Source organism: Engystomops pustulosus, chromosome 3 (assembly GCF_040894005.1).
Source record: "Engystomops pustulosus chromosome 3, aEngPut4.maternal, whole genome shotgun sequence".
Classification (NCBI taxonomy): domain Eukaryota; kingdom Metazoa; phylum Chordata; class Amphibia; order Anura; family Leptodactylidae; genus Engystomops; species Engystomops pustulosus.
The window spans coordinates 16,251,014-16,270,195 of NC_092413.1; the positions used below are offsets into that span (position 1 = coordinate 16,251,014).

Genomic DNA, 19,182 nt, shown 5'->3' on the forward strand with positions numbered 1-19,182 from the left:
GACTGCACCAGCAGCAGAATAGTGAGTGAGGTAATTACACAATTATGTAACAATAATGTAATTGCTCAATATAAATCATGTTTTGGTAAGTCCTAAAATCGTTTTACTTCTTTACAATCCTTTATATCATGGTAGTTGGCTCCCTGCTGGAATCCAATGTGAGTCCCAGGGGGGGCACTTCACATCTAAACGGTCATCTGATCAATCGCATACCTCCTCCCTTCAGCATTGCTCTCACTCCTCTTCAAACCAGCCCCTCCCTCATCCTCTCTCTCCTCCTTCCCCCTGCAGACAACCAATAGATTTGGAGAGGCCTCCTGTAACAAGCCAATAGCCTTTCTGGCTCATTAGCATAATTTTAAAAGTTGATTTTAGAAGGAAGGAGGCCATGGATAAAAACTATAAGAAGATACCACAGTCACGGTGCCTGGATCTACAAGTTAGTGCCCCTGGTTTATCAGGATGGATTTTAATGGTAAATTTCCTTTAATAGAATTTCTTAGAATTTCACGGAATGGGACAACGTTACTAGTAAATTCAGTGATTACTTTTAAGTCCCAATGGGCCTTTGCAAAAAGTGCAGCACAAGGGTTAAAATTAGATTTGGGAATTATGGGGCATAATATTGGATGTATCTCAGTCCTGCAATTTGCACCTGCGTTTTTTCTTTCTTTTGGAGCAGTTCTGATTTCTCCATCGGCCGATTTCCTTTAGATATTGTGCCCTTTTTTGCTCACATTTTGCACAATTTCTGAAATTGTCACAATTTTAATATGTATAAATCATGTGGCAACATCTGCCAGTAGGCCCAGATCAAAGAAGGAAAACCAGCGCACCGCGAGCTGCAGATAAGTTGCAAAAAAGGTGCAAAAAAACAGCAATAAAGGAAAGATACAACTGCCCCAATAAATATTTGGCAAAAAAATTAATGGTCAGGTTTTATCACTCGCTGCATCATGGAGAACCATTGGGGCTCATTTACTAAGGGTCGCGGATCGCCTTTTCCCTGGACTGGGCACTGTTTCCGGGGATTGCACGTCGGTGACAGATATTTCACAGGTGTCTGCGCTGGGGATTGTGCCGCACACGACCGGATTGTGGCGCAGCTGCGCTGCTTTTATGCGACAGAAATCGGGGGGCGAGTCATCGGATGATCCGACTGATTCAGACTGAGCGCAGGATTTAACTTTCAAATTGTGTCGCACCCAATGCACTTACATGCACCAGGAAGAAGAAGGTGAACTCCGGGGACCTGAGCGGGGAAGCAACACATGCAGGATGTCGGACGCACAATCTTAGTGAATCGCAGCTCAATGCTTTCTGGTCGGACAATGCACTTTTGGTGAACTCCTCCGGACAGGTAAGTAAATGTGCCCCATAAAGTCACCTGCAAGGACATCTCTTGTTCCAGGCATGGAGGTCAGGGCTGTGTGCACTCTGCCAGAACTCCATTCAGAGCCAACTCTCTCAGCTCTGCTCAGCAGCTTTATCCTGCCTGATTAGGCTGCTACAGTACCACCACCTGTGTCCAAGGTGCTGAGCAACCCAAAACCTGTCCTAGCTTAACAGGGAGGTGGAATGGACTGCCACACTAAACGCATTCCATATAAATCCGGCCCAGGAGAGTTTTAAACAACTGCTCCAACAAATAACTTGTTTGAGAGTACTTTCCGGATTTACAGTGTTTACAGCTGGACAAACACAACCTTAAGACCTTGTATAATAGGAAAACCCAGGGGAAACATATCACCCATCCACAGCTAACCCCTTCAGACTGCCCGCGACAGACAGTCACTGAAAGGGACCCCCGACGACAGTCAGTCACTGAAAGAGACTGCCGGCGACAGACAGTCAATGAAAGAGACTGCCGGTGACAGACAGTCAATAAAAGAGACTATTGGCGACAGACAGTCAATGAAAGAGACCGCCGGCGGCAGAGATAGTCTGAGACACTCTATAGATACATATAAAATATTTTTTTTTAACCCATCCTATTTTGTTGTAGCTAAGAGCAGCTATTTACTATCCTGGACAACACCTGGAGCTACAGCTAGTATATATATATATATATAACATAAGTGTTTGTAATTTTTTTTTTTTTTTTTTTAAGACCAATAGTATTTTTCAAGACTGATCCTGCACCTCCTAACTCCTTGTCATACATTGTAGTTTAACCGTGCTAAAAAAATTTGTTATTTTACAAAAATATTTATTAAAAAAAACATAATTGTTTATATTTTTTTTACTTAAAAAATATATATATTTCTAATTTGAAAAACAAACCTGTTCTTTGTCACTCCTCGTTCCAGTAAAGTCTTAAAAAAAAAAACAGATTAAAAAAAAAATTAAATCCAATTTTTTGGGGGCTTTTTTTAAAAAAAAAAAAAACAAAAAACATTTTTTTTCAAGATTAGAAGCCATAAATGTTTATTAAAAGAATCTATAATGAAATCAGTTTTGTTGTGTTTTAATAGCTGCCTTGAGTGTGTTAGATAAGTGAGCAAGGGTTGTTAATCATTAAGTAACTCCGGTTGCAAGAAGTATTTGATAGTATTGCCACCTAGGGGCCGCACACAACTCTCCACCCTGGAATAAAACGTAATTGAACAGGTGCTGCTATTGACAATATGCATATGTTTTTGCTTTATTGCCCACATGCTAACCATGTTTCTTCTGCTAAAAGATACTTCAAAACTCTCCCCAGGCAACCGGCGGCTTCATATATAATCTGTTAAAGGTGATTACTATTTGCATTGCAGAAGAAGCCTCCCGGTCCCTCTCCCGGTTCCTCCATAGCCCCGGCCCAGACCCCCTTCTATATGTTTTCTACATTATTCATCTTCCATGTGTTTGTCCGGTTCGCCCTGTAAACAAAGCATCCATCATACGGAGCCGTTCCCTTCGATGTGCACTGAATACACTTTTAATTTTTCATGAAGCTACTAATCATATCACCGGAAAGATTAAGATGTCTGCAAAAAGTGGTGCCACTCCGAAGCGGTGCGCCGTGGGAGAGGCGAGATTTCAATTTCTTCCTATTTGTAGAACCATAATTGTTTCTGTTGTCCCTTTCTGCGACCTTGTCTTGCAATTATGGCTTTGTACGAGTGTATTTCCAGAATTACTAAGGCCTGCCGATAGATTGAGACTTTGCTTCGTTTTCCTGACAGTGGTATATACAAAAGTCCAAAAATATCTTAAATGGGTTCCAGTAATTTCATATCATTTTCATTGTATGGGTAAAAAAAAAATTGACAATGTTGGGGTTTACATCCCAATATAAGGAAGAGTTCTGACATTTAATTACATAAGATGGCGCCACCTGGTGTTCAAAGTGTATGGCGTGGTGCGTGTCTACCTAATGAGCTGAGTGCTGGTGGACGTACATGCTCAGTCACTCTTCCAAATTCCAATTCCCTGGCTAAATGTCTACTGACCTATGTCCATGCATTGGTGATCCACAGCAGAGGAGTCAATAGGAGTAGTCCCGGTGTGATGTTTTACAAGATAAAATTATTCTGGGGGCCTATCCTTCATCCTTTCCTTTGTCTGTAGTGGCCAACTAAATAGGTTGTCTTCTGGTGTATCTATAGGGGTGTCACGGGTGCCCACATCCTGTGTCGGGGGCACAGTGGTGCCTCCCCGTGGCCCCCGACTCCACTCCGTGCCTTACCTGTCCGCGTTCCTGCTTCGGCACTCGAGGATTTAAAGGGCCAGCGCACCGCTAATTGGTGCAGGCCATTTCCAGGAAGCTGATAAAAGCCAGCCTCTCCCAGCATTCCCTGCCGGATATTTGTGCCTCATAGCCTTAGAGAAAGCTTTCCTGATGCCCTGTGTGATTATCCTGATTTCCCGTTGTGACCTTGATTGTGTTCCTGACCTCGCTGCTGTGTTGCCCGTCCTGACCTTCTGCTACGTTCCCGTCTCAACCTTCTGCCTGTTCCCGACCACGCTTCTGCCTCACAATTCTGTACTTCGCCTTGGCCGCCTGGTGGTACCACGCCGCCACAAGCCTTTGATGAAAACCGGTTACCACTCAGATTCCGGTCCCAGGTGTCGGCTTATGTCATTGTCCGCGGTGGTACAAAGGATCAACTACCAGTGATCCTGACAGGGGCCTTGTATTAAATTAGAGCTTGGGCCCACTGGAGGATCCTCTGGTGGGCCAGTCCAACAATGAATAGAAGTAGCTTTCTACCCTGCTTATCATGGGTGGAACAAAGCCTCCATAGTAGGTGGTGGTTTTTCTAAGAAAGCCCCATCTGCAGAAGTAGTAAAAAAAGGATAACATTGTCAACCAGAGGGGGAAGAAGACAGATTTTATCTTGGGCCTGTCCACATCAGCTGTCTGCCAGAAAGAGGAAGGAGACACATTGTATCTTGGGCCTACCCACATCAGCTGTCTGTCAGAAAGAGGAAGGAGACACATTGTATCTTGGGCCTGCCCACATCAGCTGTCTGCCAGAAAGGGGAAGGAGACCGATTCCCAGACACACATTCAATACTTACTCAGTGATTCTCTGTCAAACTGGAAGTACTGACAAAATATTAATCATTCATGTCACCTCAGACAACCATTGGTTACATCCAGTTCATCTCAGGTCAGACCCACTCCTCACCTTCTAGTCTCGGAGTCTCTAGTTATTCATAGTTCCTTTGACCTTTCATGATTGAAGTGTCACCTACTCCTATGAGTTTTTCTCACAATTTTCTTTGGTAAAGAAGTAGCAGCTCCTCCCAGTGTTTTATACCTATATGTTGTCTTTGTTCTAGGGGACATCATATCAGGCCACAGTATTTGGGTTACACCCCTTTACTACATACAACATCTCTATCAAGGCCTCCAACAGTGCTGGGACTGTGTCCAGTACATGGACTTCCATAAAGACCTGGGAGGCTGCACCGAGTGGCCTTAACTTTACGGTGGAGAAGACAGAAAATGGCAGAGCATTGCTCCTCAGGTGGTCTCATCCAGAGAGGACAAACGGAGCACTGACGGTAAAGTACTATTTAGAGTCAAGACTGTTTGCGTGTCTGTGAACTCCAATGTATTGCAGTAGGCTGGGATTCATGAAGGCCACACTTATGGACCATTTCTCCTACAGGAGAACGTTGGACTTTGCCCCATCAGTCACTCATTTCCCTTTGTTAGTTTCTCCAATGTAACTTACAAAAGCTTCTTCAAATTCAATAAATGTTACCTTCTCTAATCATCTCCACCACTTACTATTCATAAGTTTCAGTTATTCCTCAAAAATAATCTTCCATAGTGGATTACAGTCTAAAATGTTAAAGTATCCAACTCTAAATGAGAAATTTGCCTGGGTGACTAGTAAAGGAACTCGATTACATTGAGGTTGGTCCAAGCAGGTCTTTTGGTGGGTTCCAACAATAATATTAAACATGTTGGCCAGTTGAGGGACAGGAATAGATTTATGGCTATTTTTGTGATATTTTTGGAATCTGTGACCACTCCCTGGGAAGTATTATCATGATGATCAACTCTTATGAAGAAGTTTTCAAAGATTTGTTAAGCATGCAGTTCTGAGTACAACATGTTTTAGAGCAGTAGGAATCTGAAAAGATTGAGTATAACCTTTCATCTATTGATCTAGAAGATCTGGACTTAGGAGTGCAGTGGGTGGTCCTACTCATGTAAGTCACTCCACCCACTAAGCTCAGAATAAGTATAAATGGCATTAAAACATCTTTACCCACAAAACTACCCCTTCCAGTTATATAACCTATGGGATCACCAGTGGAAGTGGGTTGGCAGAACCTCTTGGGTCATGAAGATGTGTCCTCTTTTACATAAATGAATATTTTTTTGTTTTACAGATGTTTAATGTATACAGTGATGGAAACCTTGAATACAGTGGTCTATCCCAACAATTTCTACTCCGTCGGCTTGAACCCTTTACGGTTTACACATTGGTACTGGAAGCCTGTACTGCAGCCGGCTGCACCCAGACTTTCCCTCATCGTGTCCAGACAGATGAAGCTTCTCCAGTATCTCAGCGTCCACCTCAAATCAAAGCACTTAATGCCACCCACATTCTGCTAAGCTGGTCACCTCCAGTTCAACCAAATGGAAAAATTATACAATACGATATCATGAAAAGGTCCGGTCAGGAGACTTCTGCGACAAATCGGAGAAACATGGCCGAAAATTTGGTCTTCAAAGAACTGAACACAGAGCCCATGGTCTTTACGTACACGGATGGAGGACTGAAACCTTGGACAGATTATGAGTATAAGATTCGGGCATGGAACTCCGTTGGATATACAGATAGTGAGTGGACAGTTGGTCAAACCAGTCAAGCAGCACCCACTTTTATCCTGCCCCCAAAGCTATTGTATGATACTCAGAATCCCAACCATATCACAATCCATTGGACCAAGCCAGAAGAAGACAATGGCAAGATATTATATTATAAGTTGCAGAAAAATAATATAACATTACCTTTTAATTTCGACTTTGCAACTTTAAATTACACAGATGAAGATTTGCTTCCATATTCCGAGTATACTTATTCCATAGAAGCCTGTACGGTAGGGGGTTGTACCATCAGTGACCGTACGCACATAAGAACCTTAGAAGGTCCACCAGATGGACTAAAACCCCCTGGAGCTGAGGCTCTTGGTGCAACAGAAGTCAATGTGACTTGGTCTCCCCCGTCAATACTAAATGGAGAAATCACTAAATATATGGTTAAAATCGATAATGAGACATACTTTGCTGGAACGAGATTATCGGTGGTGATATCCAATCTTCAGCCCTTCATGATGTATAATGTTAGTCTAGTTGCTTGCACCAATGGTGGCTGTGCAAGTAGCTCAAACACATTGGTCAAGACCAAGGAAGCTCGTCCATTGTACATGAAAGAACCAAGTTTTTTGGTCACGAGTGCACAGTCCATCAAGATCTCATGGCAAGGTCCTGAAAAGCCCAACGGAGAAATCAAAAACTACACCCTACATAGAGATGGTCAACTGATTTACACAGGTTTGGATACCCACTATCATGATTATGGGTTGGAACCAGGAACGGAGTATACTTATACCATACAAGCCAGCAATATCCAAGGGAGTTGTACAAGTTCACCAGCAAGTATTAAGACCCAACCGTCTTCACCTTCTGGTATGGAGACACCAAAACTTCAAGCAAAAAGTCCCTATGAAATGTTGGTTAGTTGGAGAGCTCCTCTGAAATCGAATGGACCTATACACAACTATACTCTTCACATCCATCACCCAGTGGAAATGAAGGACGTCCAGTATACTTTCAACAACTCTTTGCAGAACGACCACTCGTATGTAATAAAGGACCTAAAGCCATATACACAGTAAGTTCCGATGGGTCTTGCTCATCCTTTCCCTGATGTTATCCATATAGAGCTCAAATCGATGATCCCATCTCATTCAATGAGATTGGTTAATGTTTGACCTCTTGGATCTCCAACGCTCCTGAGAATAAAGGAGTTGTGGGTAAAGGTCTCTAACCTTTGATGCTCCCACCAATCGTTGCAGCACCAATTCCGCCTTTACATAGTTTTTTCTCGCTCTATGGCTCTCTTGGCCCGTGTCTGTGTGAGGTATTCTAGTGGTTTCCTGTCACTCGCCATGCGGCTGGGCATCCATAAATTATTCTCAGGATCGATTGGAGTCAATAATGGTCAGACCTCCACCAATCGACAAAAATGTGGCACATCATAAAGATGTTCCATCACTTCATGAGATGAGAATACCCCTTTGAAGATAGGCAGATGTCCTCCAAACCATTGTCAAAAGGCAAAATATGAGGGCACAGTCCAACCCTACTGTCCATAAGAAGACCCATGTGTCATAAAACCCAAAACCTCAAGTTCCGCCTATCTATGGTCAACCTAAGGTAAGTAGCCTTGATCTGGTCATTAGGTCATCCATTTGATGAAACATAGACCTATGACAAAGAATTACCTTTAGATATCTACTGTTTGTTAACGTTAAATTCACCCTAAAGACCACAATGATGTATTTTTGTTTTGTTTTTTTAGGTATGAAGCCAGAGTTGAGGCCTGCACTCCACTCGGATGTGCCGTAAGTGAGTGGATGACGTCTCATACATTGGAGGCTCCGCCAGAATCACAACCTGCCCCACTCATTGATGTCCAGAAAAACACTAAGGCCCCATTACTGGCTTGGAATGGCCCCCATCAACCAAATGGGAAAATCATTAGATATGATGTATATCGAAGGAGGATATATGACCCTCAAGAAATGTTGACTGCCAAGTTGGTCTTTAATGGGTCCTCATTGTCATTCCAGGATGTAGACTTGCTGCCTTACACGGAATATGAGTATCAGGTATGTGTTCAGCTCTGAGAGTTTAGATGATATGAGTAGAATGAGTCTGGTATCCCACTTAGGTTTAACAAAAAAATCGAGAACACCCCTTTAAGCATGGAACATAAATATCAATGAGCTTGGGTGTTTTTTGACCTATCCGTAACATACAAGCACAATATTTTTATCCGGTGCTGACACATTGGACGTCAGATCACCGAGTGGGATTTAGATCGGGGACCCCCATTATCTGTATAGTTTAGGGGTGTAGAAGTGTCAACGGAAATAGGAATAACCCTTTAAGCATCATATATGTTTGAGCAATGTTGGACTCTGTTACATTTGAGTCCACCAGAAGATTTCTCCTGTGTACAGTCCATCAGGGTATCAACCTCTCTATAAGTTTCCGAATTTGATGTCCTCTTCAGGAGATAAGGAAGGATCCTATGAATATTCTATGATTGTAAACATCTCTTTTAAACTTCAGACAGGTTGCCCTATGCTGGTTCTTACGGCCACTATTTTGGATGTCCCCACTGGGTCATCCCACAGTTGCTGGGAATCCATTTAAACCTGGTTACCTCTGCAGAAGTCAAGACAACCTTACCAGATAACACAAGATTTCGGGACCTTACTCCCAACAAAAGTTTCATATTGGTTTACCCAGTCCATGACCTCATGGCTGTTGTTTTAGTTTTACCCACCAGAGCCACCTCTAGTTGTCTCCTGAGCATTTTTAACCGAAGAACCCCACCATTCAACCTTCTCCTGGTTGGCACATCCATGATGCCTGGTTGTCTTGGGTGAGGTCCCAAAGTTGAAATTTCCTTTAAAGTTTTATACTCATTTGCTCATTGCTGGATCTCCTGGACAACGTTTCGAATGAGTCCTCTTGAGAATCCTCTGGTCTTCTAGGTTGTCTTTCCAATCCTCTTCTCTTAGATGTGGTGGCCAGCAGCTACCTTTCCAAGTACGAGAGGGTTCTAGAACCTCTGTTCTCAACATGAGTATAGATTTTACAGATTCGTCTCTGTAAGTTTAGATTGGTGTGCCAGTACTGGATCACATGGAATCAATTTTGGATGGTCAACCTCAAAGTCTTCTTCTGCTGGGCCATTCGAATTCAGATATCTCGAAGCAAGGTGCAACCTTGGTCTAATACTCAACCACAAATTGGCTATTACTACTTATTGTGGACATATCTCCAACATTTCCAAAAAATTTGGCTCCTTCTCCTGTCGGACCATGAAGCTTCATGCTTTGCCCACGATCTTAGACCATCGTGAAGCCTCCTACGAGAGAATCCTCCGGCATGAAATATAAAATCGTTCTGTTGAGTAGACGTCGGGGAGAGAGCGCTATGGGGCAGCTATTTATTCACTCTGGATGAATTGATATGATTTTCTTGATTGTGTATTTTTATTTATGAGGCATAATTTACGATGCGGTGAAAAGCAAACTAAGATGAGTGATGAGCCGCGAGGAGCCGGGGACATAAATCACCCGCAGATGAAGAACTGGGGATTCTGATCGAATCTATTGAATCAGCTGTTGCCCTTAGCTATTAAAGATATTGGAAAGACCTTTTAATATCTGCTTATCGCTCTCGTGGGGGAAAACCATAACTATTTCATTACACACCCATAGGAAACAGATTAGTAAGTGACTCGCCTCTGGGCTTCGCTTGTCTCCTATTTATGTTGGTTCTTCTGCTTTTTTTGCGCTTTTTGTATGTTTTACAGTAATGGGCACATAGAATGACGAGTGCAATGCTTAATGTTATTTACAGTGTAGCCATCGTTTTATAACATATACGTCTGTGTTTTACCGCAAAATCCTAGTCATACCCCAAAATATCGCAAAATCCTAGTCATACCCCAAAATATCGCAAAATCCTAGTCATACCCCAACGTAAAAACAGCCTTAAAGGGTCAGCAGGCGTGACCATACAGTCTGCAGCCAGTGTTATGTATTGTTCCTGAAGAGATGTGTCATCAGACCATTGTGTATGTTGTTAGTAGCAGCAGGACTGTGATATATGGATTCAAATGCTAGGATTATGCTGGGGGGTGTGTCCTCACACTGCTGTGCTCTGTGCAACCAGTGTTATGTGCAGTTCCTGGAGGGATGTGTAATCAGACCATAGTGTATGTTGTTAGTAGCAGCAGGACTGTGATATATGGATTCAAATGCTAGGATTATGCTGGGGGTGTGTCCTCACACTGCTGTGCTCTTTGCAACCAGTGTTATGCATTGTTCCCGGAGAGATGTGTAATCAGACCATAGTGTATGTTGTTATATCACAGTCCTGCTGCTGCTTCAATGAATTAAAATGCTATGATTATACTGGGGGGTGGGGGTGTCCTCACACAGCTGTGCTCTGTGCTGTGTTATGTATTGTTCCTGGATAGATGTGTAATCAGACCATAGTGTATGTTGTTATATCACAGTCCTGCTGCTGCTTCAATGAATTAAAATGCTATGATTATACTGGGGGGTGGGGGTGTCCTCACACAGCTGTGCTCTGTGCTGTGTTATGTATTGTTCCTGGATAGATGTGTAATCAGACCATTGTGTATGTTGTTAGTAGCAGCAGGACTGTGATATATGGATTAAAATGCTAGGATTATACTGGAGTGTGTCCTCACACTGCTGTGCTCTGTACAGCCAGTGTTATGTATTGGCCATGGAAAGATGCTTTGTCATATCTTTGTGAATGTTGTTAGTAGCAGCAGGACTGTGAAATTTTGATAGGCCGGGATTGTAGCTTCTGGAGGTATGTCCTTATACTTACACTACCCTGAACTCTTGCACATCATCTCCCTTCTGCACAAGGTCACTACAGTAATATTCATCCAGAAATGATGTTAAGGGCTGAGGAATAGTTCAATGCAGAGACAAAGAGCACAGCAGTGTAAGCACACAGCCCCATTGCACTATAAAACATCTCCTTACAGTGATAGCAGTTACCTGTAGCCACCATTAGGGGGAGCTCACTACATATAGCTCTGGATGTACACATATATATGTAGCTGGCTCCCTCTAGTGGCGACCACATGCAGTCTGCATTTTATCATTCATCAAGTGGAAGACCTGAGCTCCTCAATACATACATATAGGGGGTCATTTATCTTATATCCTCCTTCTCTGAGCTCTTTTTGCACCTTTTGTGAGTCTATTTTTTGCACTTCATTTTTCTTTATAGTTTTGTCTTTTTTTCAGATTTTTGTCAGATATTTTTTAGACCAATAAGCCGCAAATTTTTGTGCAACTCATCCTAATGCTTTTCCTAAGCCTGGTCAGGACTGGCGCGTTATTGCACAATTATTTGCACCCTTTTAGGTTTAAATCAGTGTTAAATAAGGCGTAAACTTATCCCTAACCACAGTATGGGGGAGGGGGGAGGGTGAGTATCCGCCTGGTGGGTGATTTGACTACTGTTAGCGCAAAAATAGAGGCTCAATCATTTCCCCTAAAGTTTTGGGTATTGGGGCATTAGTAAAGTCCCATAAAATTGAAAGCAGCACACGTCATGCACTTTATGGGACCTGTTGTACCCTATGAAGTACCTATCTGTCAGAAACTTACCCCCTATTTCCTTTGTCTACCTCTACATCATGATGTAGCAGTGCCAGGGGGCGCTATTTCTGACAACATCTGCAAAGAGTTTGTATGTTCTCTCTGTGTTTACATGGGTTTCCTCCGGGTCCTCCGGTTTCCTCCCACACTCCAAAACATACTGGTAGGTTGATTAGATTGTGAGCCCCATTAGGGACAGGGACTGATTTGGGAAACTCTGCAACGCTGTGTAATCTGTGTGCGCTATATAAATAAAGGATTATTATTAATAATTATCATTATGCACTTGTAGCATCAGAAACAAAGTAACACACAAAAAAAAAAAAAAAAAAATTAGGAATAAAACCAGAACCCATCACACAAAAGCTTAGTAAGGAATCTGCCTGGGGAAAAAAAAATCGCTTAGGCGGTCGTTTTGCGTTGCCAATTAGATCAATCTTCCTGATTGATCACTGTGTAATTGGCCATTATTGAGCCTAATTTAACCCCATAAACCCCTCCTCCCCCCCACCATCCATACGATCCGTCTATCGGCAGTGACATCCCAACCAAGAACTTACTCATGCAAATCCCGACCCCCCGTCGCGACCTTTCGCAATATTCGCGTTTAATTATACAAATGATTTTTGATAAATAAGATTACGCCTCCTCCCATATGTTTATTCCCCTTCCAAAATTTAATTTCCATGCAGATTTGGTGGAAGATTTCGCTCCGTAAATGCTGAGTTTTAGGAAGTCCGCAAAATTGCTGGGTTTCTATTGGTAGGTTAATGCAGACAATTCTCATTAGTGAATATATAGTGGACGCTATCACCTGTATATACAATGTAATCCTATGGACTGGTCCTTTATATCATGCACTGATGTAGCAGAGGCGAGTTTGTCATGTGATCTACAATCAGAGGTTACATTGTATCAGGATGTGCTCCGGGTATAATGGCGGCTCTTCTCCTCTCGTTCCAGGTGTGGGCAGTGAATGCTGCAGGAAGAACCTCCAGCTCCTGGACTCGTTGTAGGACGGGCCCCGCCGCCCCAGAAGACATACCGCCACCGACTTTCCACAAAGTGTCTTCCACATCAGCAATCGTAAATATAACACCACCGAGCAAACCGCATGGGGAAGTTATCCTCTACAGACTCTTCACCAGGAGCGACAAAGGAGAGGACACAGTGGTGAGGACATCAGTATATGATATGTACTAACTTCATTGTTACTCCTGCTCTATAACATGCTGCCTACAGATAGGACACTATGTACAATCTGCTCAGCTCCTCCTGCTCTATAACATGCTGCCTGCAGATAAGACACTATGTACAATCTGCTCAGCTCCTCCTGCTCTATAACATGCTGCCTGCAGATAGGACACTATGTACAATCTGCTCAGCTCCTCCTGCTCTATAACATGCTGCCTGCAGATAGGACACTATGTACAATCTGCTCAGCTCCTCCTGCTCTATAACATGCTGCCTGCAGATAGGACACTATGTACAATCTGCTCAGCTCCTCCTGCTCTATAACATGCTGCCTGCAGATAGGACACTACGTACAATCTGCTCAGCCCCTCCTGCTCTATAACATGCTGCCTGCAGATAGGACACTATGTACAATCTGCTCAGCTCCTCCTGCTCTATAACATGCTGCCTGCAGATAGGACACTATGTACAATCTGCTCAGCTCCTCTTGCGCTATAACATGCTGCCTGCAGATAGGACACTATTTACTATTTGCTCAGCTCATCCTGCTCTATAACATGCTGCCTGCAGATAGGACACTATGTACAATCTGCTCAGCTCTTCCTGCTTTGTAACATGCTGCCTGCAGATAGGACACCGTGTACAATCTGCTCTGCAAATCCTGCTCTATAACATGCTGCCTGCAGATAGGACACTATTTACTATTTGCTCAGCTCATCCTGCTCTATAACATGCTGCCAGCATATAGGACACTATGTACAATCTGCTCAGCTCTTCCTGCTATGTAACATGCTACCTGCGGATAGGACACAATTTACTATTTGCTCAGCTCATCCTGCTCTATAACATGCTGCCAGCATATAGGACACTATGTACAATCTGCTCAGCTCCTCCTGCTCTATAACATGCTGCCTGCAGAAAGGACACTATGTACAATCTGCTCAGCTCCTCCTGCTCTATAACATGCTGCCTGCAGAAAGGACACTATTTACTATCTGCTCAGCTCACCCTGCTCTATAACATGCTTCCTGCAGATAGGACACTTTATTAAATATACAAACTGGTGGTAGACTCAATTTATGGCTCCCCATAATTGACTGGTTTAACTGACCTAAGTCTAATGTTTACATTGAACCTGAGAATTGGCAAAAATGTTAAATCCTCTTAACAGGTGGCCTCGCTCAAAGCAGTAATATGACATGATGGCAGGAGGTCCCACCAATGTGACACCACCCCCCACTGATCACTAGAATAAAAAGGGCAGCAGGGGGCTATACTGTGGTGCTTGTAGGCCTTATGATAATGTCACAGCCCTTTCTGTGCACCCCGATAAGTCAAGAGTCTTTTGCCACAGTAAGTCCGGAGAGTGACTTACCTCCAAGACAACAGAAGGATCGGGCAGCTGAAATCCAACATTCCTTCTTCCTCAATACCTGCTATTAGGATAGAGGGTGATGGAATGTACCCATAGATGTATATGGTTGGCCAACCCTGGCACATTAGTGGTGGGTCTCTACTTATCTACAGTTTTTGGGCTGCCTTAGGCTTTAGAACTTTCCACTAGACTTTGGCCATCAACATCTACGGTAGTCATTGAATCTCGGAGCCTCATTAGTGGGACATTGGTGGTATATACCACCAGTAGGTCTTCAGTGTCCCTATAACCCTGGCCATACCTTCTCCAAGTGACCATCGTCTTATATCCTCATAACCAGGTGTCTGAAGGAACTTCCACTCAGCAGACCATTCATGGTTTGAAGCCCTTCACCAACTACTCCGTAGGCTCCGAGGCCTGCACGTGCCGGACGTGTTGCAGTAAAGGTCCCGTGTCTCCGCTCATGACTCTCCCGGCTTCACCTTCTCACCAGCGACCTCCACACATAACACACAAAACTTCAAGGGCAGTGTCACTGCGGTGGAGCCCGCCAGGGTCACCTAATGGCATTATTCAAAGGTAAGTGCCTAATTTCTGTGACATTTAGAAAATATCTTATAATTAATTAACTAAATGTCATATTTCAGTCAAAGGCGTGATATATGAGGCGGCCGGCGGGGGGGCTTTAATCATATCATGCTGTTCGTCTTTGGGATGCGTGAAGGAATCTACACATTTTTAAAGACAGGGTGAACCATGGACATTTTTCATAATCTGGGAGGTAGGGGAGAAGGGGGGGTACAAGAAAAAAAAAAGTTGTGTCTTCGTGAGTGGGTGACCTTGGAGTGATATGGAAAATTACCTACTTTTAGGAATGAGAGTTGGTTTCAGAAGGATCAAAGATACAACGGAAGTTCGTATCCTGATTTATTGGGTTGTCCTAAATCTTAAAATTTTTTCATTTTTTTTTTTTTAATTTGTGATACCTTCATGGTCCCCCTACTGCACCCAGGCATCCACTTCTCTGGTCCACCCAGGGGCCTCTGTGTCCTTGTCTCCACTGATCTTGTCTACACAAACGGGTGGAAGATTTATGGTCATCTTAGTAAAAAACAGTGATCAAAAGGAAGCTTTATTTTTTTGGATATTTTCGAGAAGACCCATTTTTGAGAAGACTGGGGAAGACCAAGACAAAAAAAGAGTATAAGAAGACAGTCAACTAGAAACATCTGAAGAACATGAAGAACATCGAAAGATACATATCTGGTCAAAACTGGAGATTAGCTCACAAGACCAACAGTGTTCTAATTGACCCCAGAGACTGGTCATTGTCTACGACCTGGTGGAGGCTACATACTGTACCATGTTCTATAGGTGGTTCACAACCCCAGTGGCCCTTGCCTGAAGTCTCAGTTGGCCTTCAACTTCTTATTTCTGTATTGAGGCCCTTGCTGCTCTCTGGATGTAGTCTTGTCCAGTGTCTTGTTGCTTTTCCATTTTTGATTCCTGCTCCGACCTTCTGTACTTTCACTAATGGTTGATCTTCAGGTTCTGGCCCACGTTATCTTCTGAGGACCTTCCAGTTTCTGTCTTCAATGCCTGCAATTCTGGGAGTCAAAACAATCTATTTTGGGTTCTGGGGTCCTAAAAGCTTCACTACAAGAATGGTTGCTCCTCAAGCATGGCTGCCTAAGTGGGAGTAAGCTTGGGAACATTTATAAATATTGGTTTGCCCAACCTCGAACCAGCAATAGACCACAATCTTGTAGACCATGCAAATGTTTTAAAATGAATATCCATCATATATATATTTTGGGATATAGATTCTGATTTGCGGAAAGTTCTTAATTTGCCTAAAGTCTTGGTCAACATTTCGAAGTCAAAGATTCCATTTTGTGGTCTTAAGACTCTAAAGCTTCAACACTGCGGTCTAAAGCTTCAACACTACCAGCCTTGATGTTTTTTAAAGGTTTTACTAGTGAGGTAGAACGGCCCATTTGGGATTTAGCTTGGAAACATTGATAAAAATTACTTTGTGCCGCCTGGAACCAGCAATGGACCTCATTCTTCTAGACCATAGGAATGTTTTAAACTGAATATCCTTCAATATTTTGGGATATAGATTCTGGTTTCTGAAGGGTTCTTAATTTGTCTCAAGTCAAAGTAGACAAAATTGTCTCCTGAAGTATTTATTACGTCTACAAAAATACCTTGTATGTAACTCTTTACGTTTCCAATTCCAGGTATGAAATCCACATTCAGAAGACCTGTTCTCCAGAAGTCCAGAATTTTGGAGCATCTTGTACTGACGGTACCATAGAGATGAAATATTCTGGAGATGAGGAAACTTGTGAGGTCACAGACCTACAGCCGTTCACCACGTACAACTTGAGGGTGACCTCCTACAACTCAGAAGGAAGCGCCGACTCTGATTGGGTCAAATGTACAACCTTAAAAGAAAGTAGGTAAAAGCAGGTGGAGAAGATATTGGGGGTTATTCACTAAGGGCCCGATTCGCGTTTTCCCGACGTGTTACCCGAATATTTCAGATTTGCGCTGATTTTCCCTGAATTGCCCCGGGATTTTGGCGCACGCGATCGGATTGTGGCGCATCGGCGCTGGCATGCACGCAACGGAAATCGGGGGCGTGGCCGAATGAAAACCCGACAGATTCGGAAAAAATGCTGCATTAAAAAAAAAAAAAGTGTTGCGGGACTCGCGCTTATCTTCACCAGGAATAGGTCAGTGAACTTCAGTGCATTCCAGCCGGCCTCTGCGGACTTCAGCGCAGCAGCGCCACCTGGTGGACGTCAGAGGAACTGCCTTAGTGAATCCCGTCCGGACCCGAATCCACCGCAGAGAACGCGCCGCTGGATCGCGAATGGACCGGGTAAGTAAATCTGCCCCATTGGGTTGATGGGTTAAATGTACATACTGCGATATGGTCTTGGTGGGGTAAATTGTAAATATTGGATTCTTCTGGGTTCTTAAGAACGTGGGGCTCTGCAACATTGCCTAATTTTTCCATTCCAATAGGTTGCCCGAAAGTGACTAAACAAACGCCCCTTTTTAAAAAAGAAAAGCCGGAGTGGTGATCAGTTGATCACCTAAGATCTTTAACCACTTCTGACTATTAATTTTCCCTACAGCGGCCACTACAGGAGAAATCCAGTATTACAACGATAGTTACCATTCATTTAATGTATCTGTGTGACAGGTCCTCCAGACCCACTTTTACATAACTTCTCTCTACTTTGACCAATGAAGGAGTGTCCGGACTGGGGAACCGCCTCCTTTATGACACCCATGTACTCTGATAGGACATCCCCTTTAATCAGGCACTTCCATATCGATCCATTTCCTATGTTGTCCCTGTGTTGTGATGGGAGAGATGAATAGCCATGTCCTTGGCATGAGCACCCAGTGACTTCCATGGGACCCGCCATGAATGAAGCACTCGCGGATAATGAACCGCTCCTCACATCTATTGATTAATTAGTTGGTAAAATGAATTATTATTCACAAATTGCTTTTTAGACACTTTAAATTTTTTTTTTTTTGGTAACAATCGGGAAGCGAGCTAATGGCTGAAAGAAAAGCGATACAAATGAGCGGGTGACACCGCCGCATAATTGACTTACTTAGAAGCCCACTTTAAGGAAACATTTAATCAATTTGTAGCGTCCTCTGGGCGCCGCAGTCATAAATACTGAACCTGCCCGGCATCATTTATCTGAGGAATAGTCCCAGCCATACTAATGACCCCACATGGAGGATCTATACCTACAGGAGAGGATCAATACATAGATCTGAGAGATTAATAGAGGAGAGAACATAGAAAGATGGATATGAGATAGATAGATAGATAGATAGATAGATAGATATGAGATAGATAGATAGATAGATAGATATGAGATAGATAGATAGATAGATAGATATGAGATAGATAGATAGATAGATAGATAGATAGGAGATAGATAGATAGATAGATAGATAGATAGATAGATATGAGATAGAATAATAGGAGATAGATAGATATGAGATAGATAGATAGATATGAGATAGATATGAGATAGATATGAGATAGATATGAGATAGATATGAGATAGATATGAGATAGATAGATATGAGATAGATAGATAGATAGGAGATAGATAGATAGATAGGAGATAGATATGAGATAGATAGATAGATAGATAGATAGATAGATAGATAGATAGATCGATATGAGATAAATAGGTGATAGATAGATATGAGATAGATAGATATGAGATAGATAGATATGAGATAGATAGATAGATAGATAGATATGAGATAGATAGATAGATATGAGATAGATAGATAGATAGATAGATATGAGATAGATAGATATGAGATAGATATGAGATAGATATGAGATGATAGATATGAGATAGATAGATAGATAGATATGAGATAGATAGATAGATAGATATGAGATAGATAGATAGATAGATAGATATGAGATAGATAGATATGAGATAGATAGATATGAGATAGATAGATATGAGATAGATAGATAGATATGAGATAGATAGATATGAGATAGATAGATATGAGATAGATAGATAGATAGATAGATAGATAGATATGAGATAGATAGATAGATAGATAGATAGATAGATATGAGATAGATATGAGATAGATATGAGATAGATATGAGATAGATAGATAGATATGAGATAGATATG

General features: G+C 42.5%; 1 protein-coding gene across 4 annotated transcripts in view; it reads left to right on the plus strand.

Moving 5' to 3' along the window:
- USH2A (usherin) overlaps positions 1–19,182 on the plus strand; it is a 493,686-nt gene that overhangs the window by 461,789 nt on the left and 12,715 nt on the right. For all 4 annotated transcript variants that reach the window (XM_072140122.1, XM_072140124.1, XM_072140123.1 and 1 more), the window contains exons 62-67: positions 4,774–4,998; positions 5,839–7,346; positions 8,037–8,346; positions 12,868–13,077; positions 14,814–15,052; positions 16,717–16,934. In XM_072140122.1, the coding sequence (XP_071996223.1) occupies positions 4,774–4,998; positions 5,839–7,346; positions 8,037–8,346; positions 12,868–13,077; positions 14,814–15,052; positions 16,717–16,934 (2,710 nt within the window). The remainder of the gene's footprint in view (positions 1–4,773; positions 4,999–5,838; positions 7,347–8,036; positions 8,347–12,867; positions 13,078–14,813; positions 15,053–16,716; positions 16,935–19,182) is intronic.